The sequence below is a fragment of the Lynx canadensis genome, chromosome B3 (assembly GCF_007474595.2).
Source record: "Lynx canadensis isolate LIC74 chromosome B3, mLynCan4.pri.v2, whole genome shotgun sequence".
Lineage (NCBI taxonomy): Eukaryota > Metazoa > Chordata > Mammalia > Carnivora > Felidae > Lynx > Lynx canadensis.
Window position 1 is genome coordinate 84,859,723 of NC_044308.2, and position 20,257 is coordinate 84,879,979.

The 20,257-nt window shown below is 33.7% G+C and overlaps 1 protein-coding gene across 7 annotated transcripts in view; it reads right to left on the reverse strand.

Moving 5' to 3' along the window:
• Nucleotides 1-20,257, reverse strand: part of RALGAPA1 (Ral GTPase activating protein catalytic subunit alpha 1) — a 274,567-nt gene that overhangs the window by 114,998 nt on the left and 139,312 nt on the right. For all 7 annotated transcript variants that reach the window (XM_030318952.1, XM_032593697.1, XM_032593698.1 and 4 more), the window contains 6 exons: nt 19,002-19,130; nt 16,096-16,221; nt 13,255-13,313; nt 9,584-9,692; nt 8,227-8,337; nt 1,848-1,916 (listed from right to left, as the gene is read on the reverse strand). In XM_030318952.1, the coding sequence (XP_030174812.1) occupies nt 1,848-1,916; nt 8,227-8,337; nt 9,584-9,692; nt 13,255-13,313; nt 16,096-16,221; nt 19,002-19,130 (603 nt within the window). The remainder of the gene's footprint in view (nt 1-1,847; nt 1,917-8,226; nt 8,338-9,583; nt 9,693-13,254; nt 13,314-16,095; nt 16,222-19,001; nt 19,131-20,257) is intronic.

Genomic DNA, 20,257 nt, shown 5'->3' on the forward strand with positions numbered 1-20,257 from the left:
AGTTATCCAGATACTTTTCACAAATTAGATTTGAAATTCTAAACCACAGTCCAAGATACTAAAATGAAGAACTCCTGGCTAAAATAGAGAATATGTATCTTTTAAAGATGAGGAAAAATGTATTTATCAAGGTCTAGGTAATCTGATCAAATGGATTTTAAACTGAATATGAAGAGGAAGAATAAAAATTTCTGAGGTAAACTCATACAATTAGAGATATAGAAGACAAGAGGAATAACATGAAGAAACCAAAAGTTAAAAAGTTATGCAAGGCACACAAGAAAATAACTGAGAATAGGTCTGAAACATAATTATACCTTCAGATTTCCGTGAATTAATGGGCAGAGCCTAAGAAATAAAACATACTTGAAATTTCAACACCATATGATTAAAGGATGATGACACTGAGATCTGGAGAATAGAATTGCAAGACTGGGATGTGAAAATGGAAAGGAAAAGAATAATTTTCAGAGGAAGTAAGTAGAATCTAGAGTAGCCTTGATTAATAGAACTTTGTGCAATGATGGAAATGGTGTGTATTTGGCTACATGGCTATTGAGCACCTGAAATGTGGCTAGCACAAATAAGGAACAAATTTTTAACATAAATGTTTTAAATTTTATTATTTATTTAATTTTATTTTTTGAGAGAGAGTGTTCGCATGCATGCGTGCAAGTGTGAAAGGGTCAGAAGGAGAAGGACAGAATCTCAAACAGGCTCCATGCCCAGCAAAGAACCCTCTGAGGGGTTCAATGTCACAACTGTGAGATCATGACCTGAGCTGAAATCAAGAGTCAGATGCTTAACCAACTGAGCCACCCAGCTACCCCGTTAACATAAACTCTTAATTTTATTTAAATTTAAAGTCACATGTGGTTAGTAGCTACTATACTGGGCAGCACAGATCTAAAGTCTCTATGATATATTATGTACTATGCCTAATATATAATAAAAAACTAACAGACATATGAACAAACAGGAAAATGGAATCCATAGTCAAGAGGAAAATATTTCAATAGACAGACTCAGCAATAACCCAGATAATGAATTTAGCAGATAAGGACTTTAAAATAATTATGATAAACATGATCCCAGGGTCATGAAATTGAGCCCCAGGCCAGGCTCCACAGTGAGTTGTGGAGCCTGCTTAAGATTCTCTCTCCTTCTCCCTCTTCCCTCTCCCCTCTTCACATTATAAAACGGTAAAAAAAGTTAAAAATCTAGAAGACAAGATAAATATAATTGATGAAGAAATGCAGATTTCAGGAAAGATATAGAAACTATGAAAAGAAACCAAACAAAAACTTTAGCTTGATAAATACAATACCTGAAATAATTATAATAGTCTCACAATGAATTTACTGAGTAAATTCAATCTTGTAGAACTTTCTGTGGCCAGAGGGTATGCCTTTTTCTGTGTGTCATATCTCTATTATACGTATTCTCCTTAATGGAAATTTTGTTATTTTCTACCAATAACAGCTATACAAAGATATATGGCTGCCTTCAGATTTGAAGAATTCCTCGGAATTACTAATTTTCAGGCATAAAAAAGGCCATAACTTGGCAGGATAAAATGAAATAGTTATAAATGAACAGAATTTTCTTCAACATTCCTCAAAACCCTGATATTCGAAGACTTTATCAAATAATCATGATTAACTCGAAATCTGAACTAAAATATAATTTACACTTAAATAATGTAAAGATATATTTCACATTATAGTGATTTTTAAACACAAAATGAATTAATGTTTACCATGTAAATGTATGTATCTTTGCAATTTTAAAATATAAAGACTTTACTAGATAAATACATATTAAGTATCAAACAAAACTTAAATTACCCTCTTATCCATTTCATAAGATGAAGCTTCTGTACTTGGCAAAAGATGGGTAATAGTGGCTATTAGGATCTGTCAGCAAAGAAAAAAAGAGTTCAAAAATATGTTAAATGATGCATCTTAAAACTTAAGTGTTAATGCTAACAAAGCGATATAAAATCTGTTGATAAAAGTTTACCTTAAATACATTTTTAAATCCTAAATACATTAACAATGTTATTTCAAAGTAATTTTTAAATAGGTAAGCTTTTCAAGTATACTTAACTATCAATCATTTAAAATCCCCATGTATATAGAACCAGAATTATATAAACTGTCAACTATAAATGGATTTCTTACAAATTCAATTCATGAATCAATATAAACACACATATATGTTAACAGAAAATGAGAGGATATAGATAAGCAAAAATATTTATAAAAAACATCTGCAATCATATCACTCAAGAAATCTATTCTGCTTATGAAATTAGTTATAGAAGGAACCTACTTCAACATGATGAAGACCTTATACAACAAGCTCATAGCTAAAGTCATACTCAATGGTGAAAAGTTAAAAGTTTTCCTCTAAGGTCAGGAATAAGACAAGGATGCCCACAACTGTGCTTTTTATTCGGCATAATACCTGAAGTCCTACCATAGCAATTAGGGAAGAAAAAGAATTAAAAGGTACCCAAATCTCAAAAGAAGAAGTAAAATTATTTGTTTGCAAATGACATCATCTTATATTCAGGAAACCCTACACATTCCACCAAAAAAGTGTCAGAACTAATAAATGAATTCAGTAAAGTTTCAGGATACAAAATTAATATATAAAAATCAGTTGCATTTCTATATACTAACAATGAACTATCAGAAAAAGAAATTAAGAAAGATATCCAATTTACAGTAGCATCAAAATAAAATACGTAGGACTAAATATAACCATGGAGGTAAAAGATCTGTACAGTGAAAACTATAAAACACAGATCAACAAAGCTGAAGAAGATACAAATAAATGGAAAGATATCCCATGTTATAGATTGGAAGAACTGGATCAACTGTTCATACTATTCAAAGTGATCTAAGATTCAATGTAATCTCTATTAAATTCCAATGGCATTTTTCTTAGAAAAAGAAAAAAACTGGAGTGCCTGGGTGGCTCAGTCGGTTGAGCGTCTGACTTCGGCTCAGGTCATGATCTTGCAGTCTGTGAGTTTGAGCCCTGTGTCGGGCTCTGTGCTGACAGCTCGGAGCCTGGAGCCTGTTTCGGATTCTGTGTCCCCCTCTCTCTCTCTGACCCTCCCCCGTTCATGCTCTCTCTCTGTCTCAAAAATAAATAAACGTTAAAAAAAAATTAAAAAAAAAGAAAAAGAAAAAACTATTCTAAATTTTATATGGAACCATAGAAAACCCCAAAGAACCTAAGTGTTCTTGAGGAACAACAAAACTAGAGGCATCGTACTTCCTGATTTTGAGCTATATTATAAAGCTATAGTAATCAGAACAGTACTGACAGTAAGGTACTGACATAAAAACAGGCACATCGATCAGTGGATCAGAATAGAGAGCCTAGGACATAGGCACTAGCCACACACTTACAGTCAACTAATCTTTGACAAGGGCCCCAAGAGTATACAAAGGTGAAAGGACAGTATCTTCAATAAATGGTGCTAAGAAAACTGGATATCCACATACAAAAAGATGAAACTGGACCCCTATATTACACCACTCACAAAAATTAACTTGAAATGGATCAAAGACTTAAATTTAAACTCCTAGAAGAAACCATAAAGCTCCTAGAAGAAAACATTGGGAAAATATTCTTGACATTGGTTTTGGCAGTGATTTCTTGGATAAGACAAAAGCACAGACACCAAAAGCTGAAATAAGCAAGTAGGACCACATCAAACTAAAGAGTTTCTGCACAGCAAAGTAAACAATAAATTGAAAGGGCAACTGATGAAACGGGGGAAAATATTTGAAAACCATGTTTCTGGATAAGGGACTAATATATAAAATATATGAAGAGCTCATACAACTCAATAACAAAAAAGGAAATAATCCAATTTAAAAATGGGCAAAGGACCTGAATAAACTTTTTCCAAAGAAGACATTCAAATGGTTAACAGGTATATAAAAAGGTGCTCAATATCACTAATCACAAGGAAAATGCAAATCAAAACCACAATGAGATATCACCTTACATCTGTTGTAATAGCTATTTTCAATAAGAGGAAATAACAGATGTTGGCAAGGATGTGGAGATAAGAAAACCGATATACATTGTTGGCAGGAATCTGAACTGGTACAGTCTTTATAGAAAACAGTATGGAAGTTCCTCAGAATATTAAAAATAGAACTACCATATGATCCAGTAATCCTTCTCCTGACTGTATATCTCAAGAAATGAAATGGGTATCTCAAAGAGATCCCTCAACACTCATGTTCACTGCAGTATTATTCACAATAGCAAAGATACAGAAACAATCTAAATAAGTGTCCTACAATGAATAAATGAATACAAAAAAATCTATGTATATATACACACAATGGAATATTAATGTTCAGTCATAAAAAAGGAAATCTTGCCATTTGTGACAACATAGATGAAACTGGAAGGCATTACCTACCATAAGTGACATAAGCCAAAGACAAATACTGTATGGTATCACTTATATGTGGAATCTTTAAAAAAAAACAAAAACAAAAACAAAAAACCCAACCAACTAACCAACCAACCAAGTAAACAAAAACAGCTGATTTCATAAAAATAGAGAATAGAATAGTGGTGGCCAGAGGCTGGGAAGAGAAGAGGGAAATGGGGAAATATAGGTCAAAGGGCATAAATTTTCAGTTTTACTATAAAAAGGGTAAGTTCTGAGGATCTAATTAATGTACAGCATGGTGACTATAGTTAATCATACACTGAATATCTAGGAGTTGCTAAGAGTAGACTTTAAGCATTCTCACCATAAAAAACAAAACAAAAAACAGTTAACTATATGAGATAATAGATGTGTTAATTATCTTTACCTTAGTAATCATTCCATAATTATCAAAGCATCACGCTGTATGCTTTTATTTTTTATTTTTTTTTAATGTTTATTTTTGAGAGAGAGAGTGACAGACCACGAGCAGGGGAGGGGCAGACAGAGAGGGAAACAGAATCTGAAGCAGTCTCCAGGCTCTGAGCTGTCAGCACAGAGCCCGATGCGGGGTTCAAACCCACAAACTGGGAGATCGTGACCTGGGCTGAAGTTGGATACTTAACCAACTGAGCCACCCAGGCGCCCCTCACTATATACTTTAAATATATACAATTATATTTGTTGATTATTCCTCAATAAAGTTGGAGGGAAAAAAATAAAGAAATCTACTCTAAGGGTGCCTGGCTGATCAGTCAGTAGAGCATGTGACTCTTGATCTTGAGGTTGAGTTCACGCCCCATGTTGGGTGTAGACATTACTTAAAGAAAAAGAAATCTACTCTCTTGTCTTTCCAGACATTTCTGTGTACATGTGTGTGTGTGTAAATATATGCTTTAAAAAAATTTATAATCTGGCTTTTTAAATTAACATGTACACTAAGCTGTGTAATGAATAAATTTGATAAAAAATATGAAATAATAAAAAATTATTAAAAGAAGGCAAAATATTCACATACAGTGTTATTTACCCTGGAAATTTTTTGATCTCATTAAACTTTTTAAATTTTTTTTTTTCAACGTTTATTTATTTTTGGGACAGAGAGAGACAGAGCATGAACGGGGGAGGGGCAGAGAGAGAGGGAGACACAGAATCGGAAACAGGCTCCAGGCTCTGAGCCATCAGCCCAGAGCCCGACGCGGGGCTCGAACTCACGGACCGCGAGATCGTGACCCGGCTGAAGTCGGACGCTTAACCGACTGCGCCACCCAGGCGCCCCTCATTAAACTTTTTTATGTGCATGTTAAAAATGTATAGGGGTAAGTTTATTGTATGCTATTATATTTTCGTAAGTTATTGCTTCAATGCATCAAGTAGAAATGTAAATGTACTTTACACAGTAAAAGGCTTTTATTTGCTAATAGAATGTAGAATATTAGATACATCCGCTTAATATTGGTACTGGAACTGGCTGGGCTTCTATTCATAACTATGCAAACAGGTAAACATTAGTGAAATGCTCCACTATTCTGGGATTTCACTTCTCCATTCAACTAGAAGAGGAATATATTAACTCTTCATGTTTATCTGTAGCCATTGACCCCTATAATGTTTAATGAAGCAATGTGAAAAAATTCTGCATACTTAGGAAGTACTTAGGTGAGTATTAATAATATATAAACTGATAAAGAAAATAAGGGAAAGGATTTGCAGACTTTCAAACGAAAAAAAGAAAAATCTGCTTAAAGAATGATCTTAATTTTCAGGGGCGCCTGGGTGGCTCAGTCAGTTAAGCCTCTGACTTCGGCTCAGGTCATGATCTCACGGCTCATTCGAGCCCCGTACTGGGCTCTGTGCTGACAGCTCAGAGCCTGGAGCCTGCTTCTGATTGTGTCTCCCTTTCTCTCTGACCCTCCTCTGCTCACACTCTCTTTCTCTCAAAAATAAATAAAAGTTTAAAAAAATTTTTTAAAATGACCTTAATTTTCAAACAGAATAATCAACCTTAAAGGTTAAAATCTTCAAATGTTTTAATACTAACATACATTGCATTCACATTTACACCCAGTAATCATGTCCTGCATAATTATAATAGCTGCAGCCAACATTGATTAAAATTAATGCTTCATAATTTTAAGGCAAAAAGTTCTAAGCTGTTTGATAAGTTTTCTCATTTAGTCTTCAGAGCAACTCTGTGAGCTAGATATTTTTATCACAAATGTAAAGAAAATGTAAAAATATAAAGAAAAATGTAAGATAAAGAAAACGTGAGTTCAGAGAGCCAAGTAACTTGTTCGTAGTTACAAAGTTAGTAAATGGTTGCATCAGGGGTTAGTTAAACCAGGAATGTCTAATCCTCAAACCTAACTTCCTAACCATAATACTACATATTTTCAACTCAACAGATACCCACTGAACATATTCTACATGAAAGTCACCCTAGGCATAAAAAATAATAAAGAAGAAAAATGCCCTGTCTTAGAGGGCATTTTTGAATTTGTACACAAATATATTTTGTGCTGAAATAGAGGTTGGCAAAATGGTTGAGCCAGAAAAGCCTGGACTTAAAATCTTACACACTTGGGTATGAACTATTTCTACCCTGCTAGCTTGTGACTTCATATAGTTACTAAATCCTCAGTTCTCTAATGTTAAATAAAGGTGGTGGGAGGCAAATAACAGTCTACCTCAAAAGACTTAAGAATTAAATGAGGTAATTTATGAAAAAGTGGCTGGTATAGCGACTGGTACATAATAGGTGCTTAATAAATATTAATTGTTATATTTCCTAAAAATTTTATTAGAATATGAAGATAAGATAGGTAAACTCTGGTTGGAGAGAAGAGATAAAGATTCTTATTTTTTGAGGAGATGGTATTAAACCAATCACTGAAAGATGAAGGGAGGATAAAAGAAGTAGAACATTTCAGGTAGGAAGAGTCAAGGTATGTTCAGGAGATAGTAAGTCGACACAGGTATGTGGGCAACAGGATACTTCAAAGGAATCTCTACATAATTTTAAAAAGACGGGTTGAGGCCTCATCTGAAGGCTTCAAATTCCCAGATAAAGAACATGGGTCTTATTTTATAGGCAAAGGAAAACCACTCAGAGATACTGCTGAGTTTTGTTTTTTTCAGGTAGGTGTCAGAGTCATGTGAATGTGAAATGACGACTTGGCGGGGAAGACCTCAGAAGCCAGGGGATTAGTCAGAAGGCTACAACAGCATCTCAAGAAAGAAATAATGAAACAGGTCAGGTATTGTATAAAGTATAGGAGGTCAGGTGTTGCAGGAAGCGTTGGAGACACAAAATTAAAATTAAAAAATAATTTTTCAAAAACAAATTTCATCTATGATTAGCTGAAGAGGAAAGAAAAGGGATGAATCAAAATAATGTCCTGATTCTGGTAACTGGAGGGATGCTATGTTTTCTCACCTAAGAGAGGGAATGAAGCAGAATATACATTAATAAAGATGATGGCAATTATTAATTTCCATGTAGCATTTAAAACCAAGAACAGAGTCTCCTAACATAAAATACAAAAGGACTGTCATGAACTTTGATATCTAAAACCAAAACCAAAACCAAAACCAAAACCAAAAACCAAAAACCAAAAACCAAAAAAAACCAGCCTGGGTTGCCATTATTTAGCCATGCAAAATTTAAAGAAATTATTAAATAATTTTATATTTCAAGGTATCCAAATCTAAAGGTTTTTTAACAGGGTCATAATAAATAAATGAGAAATACTTACTTGAATAATTTTCAAGGGAGAATCAGGTTGGTAAATCTGAAGTCTAGGTACATAATGAACCAGCATGTGAAGCATGTTACAAGCTACATGGGCTACTGTTTTATTGGTAAACTGTAATAACAACAACAACAAATTATTCATTAATGCATTAGTTGCTGAAAAACTTTAAATTTCATACCTGTTTCTTTTTTTACTTTAAATTTGTGTATTAAAATACTATTAAGAGGATAAATATATAGTTGCAAAATAAGAATTCACAATATATTCCAAAAACACAATTTTTATTTTTGATTTTGAATGTTTGTCTCCATTAAAGTTTTATTCCATTGTCCCTCACCTAAATTTCTGCAACAGCCTGTAATCTTTTCAGTCTTTTCTCCATTCCAATCTGTTCCCCATTCCAATCAACTCTACACAATATTTTCAAATTAATCTTCTAAAGAACTGCTCTGATGCTCACATTCTTTATGCTTAAAGTTCTCAGATGACTCCCGAACGGCATAAAGTCAAACTTGTTCAGCTCAGCTTTTTATGACCACATGTCCCCCACTCTTCAAGCCCTAACCAAATGTCTCCTATTTCCAAAGTCTTCTCTAACACCCAAGTCAAAGTTGATGTTTCCTCTGACCTCAATCAGCATTTTACATGCACTATTCATTTGGTTCTCTCAGCTTTTTGTTTTATTACTCTTATTTTAATCTCTCCAGTCATCATATAAACTTTTGAATCTAGTTTTTATAATTTTTTTTCCTTCTGATATCCCTCAATCTGACCAGCAAAGCACCTCAAACATAGCACATACTATGACACAAATATTTGTCATATAAGTAATATTTGTACTTTTTATGTTTACATTCTATATAGAAAGTGCATTAGAAGTTTTAAGACAAAAATAATATCATGCATACTTTCCCAAGCAAAAAATTTACTCATTCACACTCTCCAAATAATTAGGCTATTATTTTTTAACAAATCTTACTCTTGTTAGTTACAAAGAGACCATTTAACTTGAATAATAAACCCAAATCATGCAACAGCTCAAGAATTCAGGAAGTAATAAGGACTGAAGAGTAACTTACAAAAATAATGATTAGGAAAATATAAATGACCTTACAAATTAAATGACATAAAAAGCTGAGATAAAATTGGTGATCACCACAATACCCTTACATTCAAGAGTAGGACCACTCAAGGAAAAAGTCAAGATCAAGGAAATAATGTGTTAATAAATGAATAATAAAATGTAACATTTAATAAATGTCTTATCCTATAAAGACATAAGATATAATAAACACTTGGAGAAAAAGTCATGCATTCTATATCAATATATTCCACTAAATAGGTTCTTTTTTTTTACCTTTAAGGAAACACAAATTACATTCAGAGCTTCCTTAATTTGAGGATGATGAGACTCATGGACTAGTTCTTCACAAATCCAAATACCTAAACTGCACAGTGCTACACATCTGCAAAAAAGGCAACCAACAATGATATAAATAAAAGTGCATGAGACTTGAAATGAAATGAAACCACCACCCCAACCAAAATACCAAAACAAACCATCCTAGAAAGAACATGCACTGTTTAAATGAATCAATTTTTACTCTGTATATTAGCTCTTCTCAGCAAGAGAAAGTAGGAGGAAAGCACAGGGCTCCAAACTAAAAGCCTAATTTTCAAATATAATTTGCTAACAATCTCACAGGAGGGGATAACACACAGGATCTTTCTAACAAACCTATGTTAATAAATTGATATTGCCATAAAGCGTCCCAAACAAATATGTAACCTGCTTTCAAAAAAGGAAAGTGTGATTTTGTTGACAGCACCAAATGAACTTCAGCGAAAACATGAAGCTGCTGGGTCAAAGATTATTTTCATAACCCTTAAATCTAACATAGCCAGCTATAAATTCTTTAAAACAAATTGGCAATACAAATAAAATTCGTATGTTTTATAAAGAGATTCCAAAAGAAACAGAATTTGCATAATTTTTTCTATCCCCTAATGTCTTGTGAAACTTCATTTCCCTACTTCAACTGAGTTTCAGCTTGAAGGGACTTATTAGATGATCAGAATCAGTAAAAGAATCAGTAAAAATTCCATTAGTGTGTTCAAGTATAAGCTTCTGATGAAGTACATATTGGTTCCCTCAACTCCTTAAAAATGTCAACTCATTCTAGTATTCTGCTATACTTGGCATGTCCTGATACGGACATTCTTTTCTCTTTTTTTAAAGTTTATTCATTTATTTTGAGAGAGCAAGCAAGAGCACGCACACACAAGTGGGGTAGGGGCAGAGAGAGAGGGAGAGAGAGAATCCCAAGCAAGATCTGTGCAGAACATGGAGCCTGACACAGGGCTCGATCTCACAACCCTGAGATCATGACCTTAGCCGACATCAAGAGTCGGATGCTTAACTGAGTGAGCCACCCAGGTGTCCCCCTCCCCATGATGATATTCTTAACATTTTTTCAGTAGAATGCTAAATTTCAGAACAATTCAATGCAGAAATTGTTTTCTTCCTGAACACAGATGATCAGAAGTTAAGTGTCTTCTTTCAGTTTATCACAGTGTTAATGCTAATAAATTATTTACTATCAAAAGTACCAAAGGATGCCTGGATGGCTCAGTCAGTTGAGTGTCAGATCTCAGTTCAGGTCATGATCAGGTTTGTGGGTTCGAGTCTCACACTGGGCTCTCTGCTCTTAGCGCAGGGTCTGCTTCAGATCCTGTCTCTCTCTACCTCTTCCCCACCTGCACACTATCTCAAAAAAATAAATAAACATTAAAAAAAAAACTACCATAAAGTCTTCTAAGCGAAGTCTACTGCTTTATTTCTTTCCTACTGTTGCCCACCTATAAATATTCTAGATCTAAATAACCAAGTTTCAGGTTTAGCAGTGGGAAGCACTGTAATCCTAGAGTAATAATAAACTCCATGAATGCAGCTAATTAACACAGACCAGAAGTAAAATGCTTAACAGACATTTTTATATTTGAGGGGTAAGATCAAATTTGTGTGTGCATGTGTGGGTGTGTGTATGTTTGTGTGTTTCCTACATTCTTCAAGATATTCAAATAATTTAGACTAGTCCCAGTATGGCTCAAGTCTGTGCTCCTGGTCAGATTTGGGGGTCTTCTAAGACCTCACATTCCTGAAAGGAAAGCAAGTTTAGAAAATACTTATATTCAACTTTTGGGATTTCCCTATACTCTCAAGACAAGCTAATGTGTTAATGATTCCCAAGTCTACTTCTGGGCAGCTATGTTTTAGGCTTCAATGTTCTTTCACTTGAGAGGCAACACAGTTTAAAAAAGAAAAAAAAAAAAAGGCAGAAGATCTAGGATCTGAAGCTCGAAGTTCAAATCTGGTTCTGTCACTTAATACTTATATATCTGATACGGCTCTGAAGACAAAATGCCAGAGTTGCAATCATGGGTCTGCCATTTCTGGATGATAGGGCAGATTATTTAAATTCTCTGGGCTCCCATCTATAAAAAAATCAGATAAAAACTGCACATATGTCCTAGAAATGTTGCAAAGATTAAATGAGGTAATAAGGTGTTCAGAACAGTGCCTAGCAGAGAATAAATGTTAGTTTTCTAAGCCGTCAGTTTTTTGCTAGTAAAGGTGGAAGAATAATGATTCCAGTAATTTCTTAGAATTGTGATGAGGACTAAGTGGAACAATTTGACAGGAAAATCCTTATAAACTTAAAAGGTTATCATTATTAATCATTAGCATAGCAAATGTTAAAGAAATAATATTGATAATAATCACATTTGGGGTTAAGGCTACCAGAAATGAAAATATGGGAATAATGGAAAGACAACGTCATTTTCTGGAGTAGTTATCCAGTATTAAAATGAAACTAATGTAAAAGAAGAATTTATTCAAAGAGATTTGTTTCTAGTTAAACTTGGCTATTAAGAAAAATATCCAACTGCATTAAAGGCTAGAGCTATGTCTCATTTAAGCAAACTGCTCATTTTACATTAATTCTAGTTGCTGTTAAAAGGTTTAAATTGCAATTAGAATCCAAATGGTCAAAGCCATAATCCATATTTTTTAGAACCTTGGGTCAAAAAAATGTGCAGATGTTAGGAAAAGAGGAAGCATTCCAGACATGTAGGTCAGAATAGTAGTAAACGCAGACTACTACTGAGGCTAATTACATAGTATTAGAATTAGCTTCAAGAAATAGAAAATATAAATTAATGATATTTTTGAGAAAAGAAGGAACATGGTGTGTTATTGGTATCCTGCTGATTTAAATCTCCATCTTTCTGGAAAGGTCTAGTAAAACAGAGAAAATGACAGTTTTCACTTCTTAACAAGATGTTTAGAAGGGAAAACATTCTAAAGTCTTTTTATATTCTATTTTTAAAAAATACCCTGATAAAATATTTATAAATTTTCCTATTTTTTTCTACATTAAAAATATTTCCTTTGAATTCAACTTAAAAAATATTCATTGGGTAATTACTAGTACATTACAAAGTATTGCATAAGAGATAGTGACAAATAAAATCTGAAGGGAAAGCAAAATGTACTTGAATAAAATTAAATCATTTTGGATATAGAAGGTAAAGACACTGAACAAGGTGACCAGGATTTTATTTTTTTAAGATTTTTTTTTTTAATGTTTACTTATTTTTGAGAGAGAGAGAGAAGCAGAGAGAGGGAGACACAGAATCTGAAGCAGACTTCAGGCTCAGAGCTGTCAGCACAGAGCCCGATGCAGGCCTCGAACTCACAAACCGTGAGATCATGACCTGAACCAAAGTGAAATGCTTAACTGAACGAGCTACCCAGGTGCCCCTAGGATTTTATTAATGAAGGAAGGTTTGTATTCAAATCATGAAAAGAGTAAGTATTTAATAATATAAATAATTTAGATTTATAATTCAAAACAGCTTTTGTGTATTTGAAACAATCTGGACTGCTGAATAATTCAATCAACTTCTACAATAAGATTCCAAAAACAGAATAGTCATGTCAAGTCTTAAGGATATCTGACCTACCGTGCAGGGCCAGATGGCTCATCTCTTGCTGAGCTTAATACAGTTTTGATTATAAGTTCCTAGAATAAAGGAAGAAATAATGGTAATGACTAAAATTTCATTCATTCATCCATTCAACAAGTATTTATTAAATGGCCACTATGAGCCCAAACACTGTGCCAGGTGCTAGGGATACAACAAGGAAATAAAAGTCTTTGTTCTCACCCATATACTTTTAATACAGTCTAGTATTATTCATAAAATTAGCTAAATAAATAAAACAATGGTATGGTCTGAATGTTTATGTCCCCCCAAAATTCTTATGTTAAAATCCTAACCCCCAAAGATGATGGCATTAGTAGGTGCTTATTAGGTCATGAGGATGGAGACTTTATGAATGGAATTAATGCTCTTATAAAAGAGACCACCACAGAACTCTCTAACTCCTTCTACTCTGTGAAGACACAGTGAGAAGGTGCCAGCTATAAACCAGCGAGAGAGCCCTCACCAGACTACAACTTTGCTGGAGCCTCGATCTTGGACATCTCAGCCATCAGAACTATGAGGAATAAATTTATGTCATTTATAAGCAACCCAGTTGGTACTATTTTTTTTTTTTGGTAGTATCTTGTTAGAGCAGCACAAACAAATTAAAACAAATTATTTCTGAAATTTATAACCAAATACATATGTTCGAAAAAAGAATCCTTCTTTCCTGATTAGAAGAGTAATAAAAAGCTCACTATAATGAAAAAAGATTTAATTGCTCAAAAGTACGAACATCGTTTCAAAACTCTGAGAAATATTCATTTAAAAGCAAGCTTCTTCTTTTTGATAATTTGTAAAACATGATAATATGTGAGTTTGGGGATAAGTGCTAAATAATAGTTAAAATTATGTAAATGAATAAAACATTCAAAAGGCAGAATAAAGAGAAAGTCATTATCTAAAGAGGATCTTGTAACAAGTTTATGTTTAGCAAGCAGGGAAAGAAAACTAGTCTATTAAGGAGTCACAGAATATTTAGAGAAGCAAGAAGAAAATCAAGATAGATCTGTGCAACATAAGTCAAAATTGAAGAGATTTCGGAAGTCAGGAACATCAACACTGGACCAGTACTATAGTGGCTAAGGAAAGGAAAACAAGAATGACATTAGGTTTGATGATTAAGAATCTATTTGTTCCTTTTTTTCAAAAATAATCATTCATTCATTCATATATTCAAAAACCACTTATCAGCTACACAGATTGTAAGCTCCTTAAGAGGAGTAAACTACTTATCTTTGTAAACCTAGCATCTAGCCCAGTGGCTGGCAATTAATAGATACTTGAAAGGTATCCATTTAAGCCCAAGAGCTTTCTATGTCTTAGATCCTGTCTTAAATGCTGGAAAGAAACAGATGGTTAAGACAACAGTATCTTAACTTTAACTTCAGAAAGTCACAGAAGACTTCACAAAAGGGTCTTAGGTAAATAGGATTTTGACAAATGATCAAGGTCAAAGCTTATGTTTGAGTGATTAAGAGAGACAAGAAGAAACCAGGTCTATATAATGATGTTTTAGGCAGAAAGAAATGGGTTTTCAAAGGCACAGAATCGAAAAACAGCATGGTATGTCCCATGTGGCTATATGGTTGCAGTTTAGAGTACGCGGGGAGTGGTTTTCAGTGAAAATGTGAAAACTACATATGACCACTGTGGCATGTGACTTTCCCTTAAATCTTCACTTTTCTGAATGAGAATAATTATCATTTTCTTAGGCTTTTTGCTTTCTTCATCATTAACAGAATTAGCTTTTATTTTGGAAATACCCCTTCCCCAAAGTTTGATTTTTTTAATCATTTCAGCCATTACTACCTATATACAATGGCCAGAAGTGAACAAGTCCTACTCTGAAATGCAGATCATATGTAGTAAGCTAGGCTAATCCCTAACAAACTTAAAAACTACTACCTATCCCTGACCTTCAGGATCTTCTGAAAATAGAAGAAACCAAAAATATGACATCTCTGAAGACCAAAGGTATAGTTTTTATTAATTGTCATTGTAAATCTGCACTGACCTAACGCAATTTTATGTGTAACTGAAAGTCACTTGTTTAACAAATGTTTCAGGAGTCCCAGATGCCAAGCAGCCTGTTAAACTCTGAGGATACAGCAGTAAATAGGACCTTTTTTTTACTAGGTAAATAGGACCTACTGTGGTGTTTGTCTGAAGTATAAACTAAACACTAAATAATTATAGATGTTATAAATGTTGTAAAGAGAAATATGGATGGCATGAAAAATACATGCAGAACTCCTGACAAAAACTGGATTGAAAAACTTTCAGAGAAAACCAAAGTTAAAAAAAAAATTATCAGCATGACTTCTGAGGAGCTATGAGGTCTCAGATACATAAGATCCCCACCCCAATCCCACACTTTCCTACAGCAAAACAGAATATTTCCATTACACTGTTTGATACATCACATTGGGAAATTACGAGAGAGAGAGAGAGAGAGAGAGAGAGAGAGAGAGTCAAATTTGCAGGTTTAGTACCATCTCAATCTTAGGAGCCTTAGAAGTAGCCTACTATCTGTCTCATAGGATGTTTCAATAAATGTTCAGTGAGCGAATAAAAGAATCCTATGATATTGGCATATGAATGGATTCAATAATGAGAAAACATTTCCAAAGAAGTTATGAACACAAAAAAGGCTATGCTCCTAACAAACCTTCTAGCTTTGTGTCTGATGGGTATGGCTGGCTAATGTTCTTTAACGATTATGTGGATTTCTAAAGGAAAAGAACACAAATTTTATCAAACATACATTACTTAAAAAGTCATTTAAATACTAAAAATTCGCAACTGATTTCTTACCTTAACATCTGTAAACTGAGACATGGCAATATCAGGAATGTTGGGATGGAGAGCAGGGAGTTCACAATATAAGTTAGGAAAACAAACCAAGGATCCCAGAAGAACTTGTGCTTCCACTCTTGGTGCCTATGTATCAGATTTTTTAAATCTTTAAAATGTATTTGACTATGCCATTAAATTACCAGAAAATTATTTCGTGACCTAACCACAGTACAAAGAGAAGTGAGAGCATAAGACACAATTAAAAACGAAAGGAGCAACACAAAAAGGTTGAGGTTTTCACCTATACTTTGCACATAAACTACTGCTATTCTCAGTAAATGCAGAGCTCTCCTTAAGAACAGCAAATTAAGCAGAAATCAATCACACTTAATGGGACTGCAAATAAGAATATAGCTTAGCTGACAGCATAAATTTACTCTAATTTTGAGAAAAAATATACATACTTTCATTTTAAAGGCAATTCATATACCAAAACATAGTGTACTAATGAGCAGATGACTCAATGTCACTAGATTATATTTGTTACTACCTAAGGATAAAAGTAACTAAGGATAAAAACATTAATTGTATCTTCAAGAAATAGGCACTAGTCTAGACAGTTTTTATAATATTATGCCAAGTGAAAAAAGCATTGCCTATAGTACTTAACTAAAAACAAAGTAAGAATTTATGGTTGGCCTGCAGATGAAGGTAACTTTTCCTCTTTTTCTTAGCTATATATATATATTAAGCCATTTCTGAAGTATCAGCACTGAACATTTCTTTCTTTTTTTAAAAGTTTACTTATTTTGAGAGACAGAGACAGTGGGGGTGGCAGAGGGGCAGACAGAGTGGGAGACAGAGAATCTGAAGCAGTCTTTGTGCTGTCAGTGTGGAGTCCGACTTGGGGCTCGAACTCATGAAACCATGAGATCAGGATATGAGCCAAAACCAAGAGTAAGACGCTTAACCAACTGAGCCACTTAGGTGCCCCAGCACTGAACATTTCTTTTTCTTCTTCTACCTTCTTGCACGCCCACCAACACCCACTTACTAATATATTTCTTTGTTTACTAAAATATCTATGAATTGAATTATATGTTTAATAATACCAAAAAAATGCTTTAAAAATTTGCTAGAAACATAATCCTTCTATTTACATAAAACAAGACCCTATCTTCCACAGGATCTCCTTATGTTTCTAATTGTTTTAATAGAGGCAGTGGAGTGGTACTATTATGATTATCAACAAAACAACTCATTTCCATATTTAAAAAAAATCCTTATTTGCAGATAAAAGACAATACCATAAAGGGGTAGGGCAAGCTTGTAGCCACCATCCCAATTTAAAATTATCTGTAGGTATACCTGGCTGGCTCAGTCAGTAGAACATGTGACTCTTGATCTTGGGGTTATAAATTCAAGCCCCTCATTGGGTGTAGAGATTACTTAAAAAATTAAAGTCTCTAAATAAAAAAAAATTAGTTATAAAAATGAAACTGATAAAAAATGCAATATTTAATTTAAAAAAAGAGATTAGCTAAGGGTTTTTGTTGAAAGTTGGGTAAGGTAACTGAGAATGTTCAAGTATGTGGATGTAACGGGAGCATACTTATAATGTGACTATAATTAATAAAGGTAAAACCTAATTATTTTGTAAACTGCCTGGCAGAGGGAGAAAAGGGGCTTCCCATTAAGGGAAGGAAGATGATGTATATGGGATCTAAAATGGAATCCAAAGAGGAAGATTTAGACTATGTATCTTCAACATCATCCAGAGGCAAAGACTGACCTTAAACTTACAGTAGAGATGAGGTGTCAGGTTTGATTCCTGTAATGATTTGTTTTCCTATGCAGTTTTTCTCAACAAGTGTTCCTCATATGAACCACACAAACAGAAAATAACTATTTTTAAAAATTTTCCCAAGGATGTTACAGAACTAGTATCCTTCTAGATGCACAGGAGGTAAATTTAATCACATAAAATGGATTCCTAAGGACATCAGGGTTTAATTCTCTTGCAGAATCTTTTTTTTTTTTAATTTTTTAATGTTTATTTTTGAGGGGGAGGGGCAGAGAGAGAGAGAGAGAGAGAGAGAGAGAGAGGGAGACAGAGAATCTAAAGCAGGCTCCGTGCTGTCAATGTAAAGCCCAATGTGGGGCTCAAACTCATAAACTGAGATCATGACTTGAGCTGAAGTCGGACACTCAACCAACTGAGCCACCCGGGTGCCACTCTCCTGTACAACCTTAAAGAAGTGCAGGAAACGTGCTGACTAGTCATCTAGAATAATTGGTCTACTGAACAGTAATTGTTTTCATAGTAAATTTGATCACGCCACTCCTTGTGTAAAATCCCTCCATGTTTGCTCATTCTTTCCTGAGGATAAAATCTAACCTCTCTAGCACTATAAACCAGCTACTATCTTCCTCTTTAGTTTACCTCTGCTACATAAATATGGACGTGTTCCAACTATACCAGTTACTTGGCATTGTCTCCATAGTTCCGTAACTGTTATGAAAAATCCTCACATGCTTTTTAGAGTTTAGAGTTTACTCCTAGAGCATATTTCTGGATTATCTCATCTGTTTCTTCTCTTTTGCTATGGCCCACTGCCCTTTCTTTAGTTTCTTCCCTGCCTCTACTTGTTTCCATAGACTTCTTCAATTTTAAATTTTGTTTTGCTTATCAGATTTTAATCCATTTTTATAGCTCCTGTGTCAATTCCATCAACTAATTTTAGTACTTTCTTATACTTCAAATTTTACTTAAAAAAATAAAAGCAATTTCAATTAAACTGTAAGTTTTCCTGATCATCAGCTTGTTAAATTTACTAACAAGGGCTCCTTCTCTGTTGTTTTGTTAGTCGAGCCTATTTAACCACAGTCTGTTATATTATAAAGAACAGGAAATAAAAACTTACATTGAGAAAAGCTGAAGAAGCCACTCTACCAGCTGCTACAATAAAATCCATAATAAGCATTGTGGCACCAGGCAAACCAAGTGAAAAAAACTGAGGTGAGCAGTGCTTGATGATTGTATTGACAATATCCTTAGAAGTAAGAAAAGAAGGGGAAAAGAATAGCATAAATTAATCTTGGGTATCAGCTAATCAATACCCTTAAAAATAGATAACATATGAAATAATAAAACAGGCAATTACTATACACTGCCTAACTGGAAAGACTAATTTTAATTCTTCTAAATAATCCATGCTTGGTATTATACTGTCAAAGCAAAATAAACTTAAAACATATTTGTTTAACTGACATCAATACAGCATTTTTTTTTTTTTTTTCACACTAGACAGCAAGATGGAAGGCTTTTTGCTTCAGGGGGTTGAAAATATAAGGCTCAAGTGTTATAAAACTGAACTGCAGAGTAGTTCCTCCTCTCATCCATTTGCTTCCATATGATATCTCTGATCTTTAAAACTGCATAACCTATTATGTGGCAACTGGAGATATTCTCTTTATTAGATCAACTGAAGTCCTTTGATGACAAATATCCAGCCTTTGGAATTTACCATGAGGATGCAGTGTTTTACACTGTATTACTGAATCTGATTTATCTTAAACAAAAGGTCTCTTTGTCAATAACTAAGATCGTCATTTTGTTTGAGACATGTTTATAAGGTAGAACACTGTAATTATTTCAAATTAATGCAGGTAGTATTTTCACTTTTCAGGAGGAGAGATATAACTACTTCTTTCAATATTAATTTAATGTTCTTTAAATCAACTGCAAGTGAAATTTAACCACATTATGATAAAAATGTTTCATTACTATGACTTACAACCTCCCATAGTTTTTTGTGATTGTTTCTGTTTTGTTTTTTTTTTTCCAGTTTTATGGCCAGGATCAAGACCCTTGAAATAACGTTCTACAGTCAAATTTTTGACTTTCTAATGTAATGATTATATTGATACAAACGCCAAGTCAATATAATTGTCACTATGCTAATACAATCTATGGAAATAAGAAAATGTGATGGGCTAGCTCTTAGAGAAGAAAAATCCTCTATTTCACTACTAGATCAGCATATCCACATGCCTCTAGTGCCAATTATTAAGTAACAATTACAAAACACCCAAGAATAAGTACATTAGGACATTAAAATAAGATGTAGTCAGTCTAAGCAAAAGATGGTTTAATACTTTAAAGAAGCAAACTAGTTGT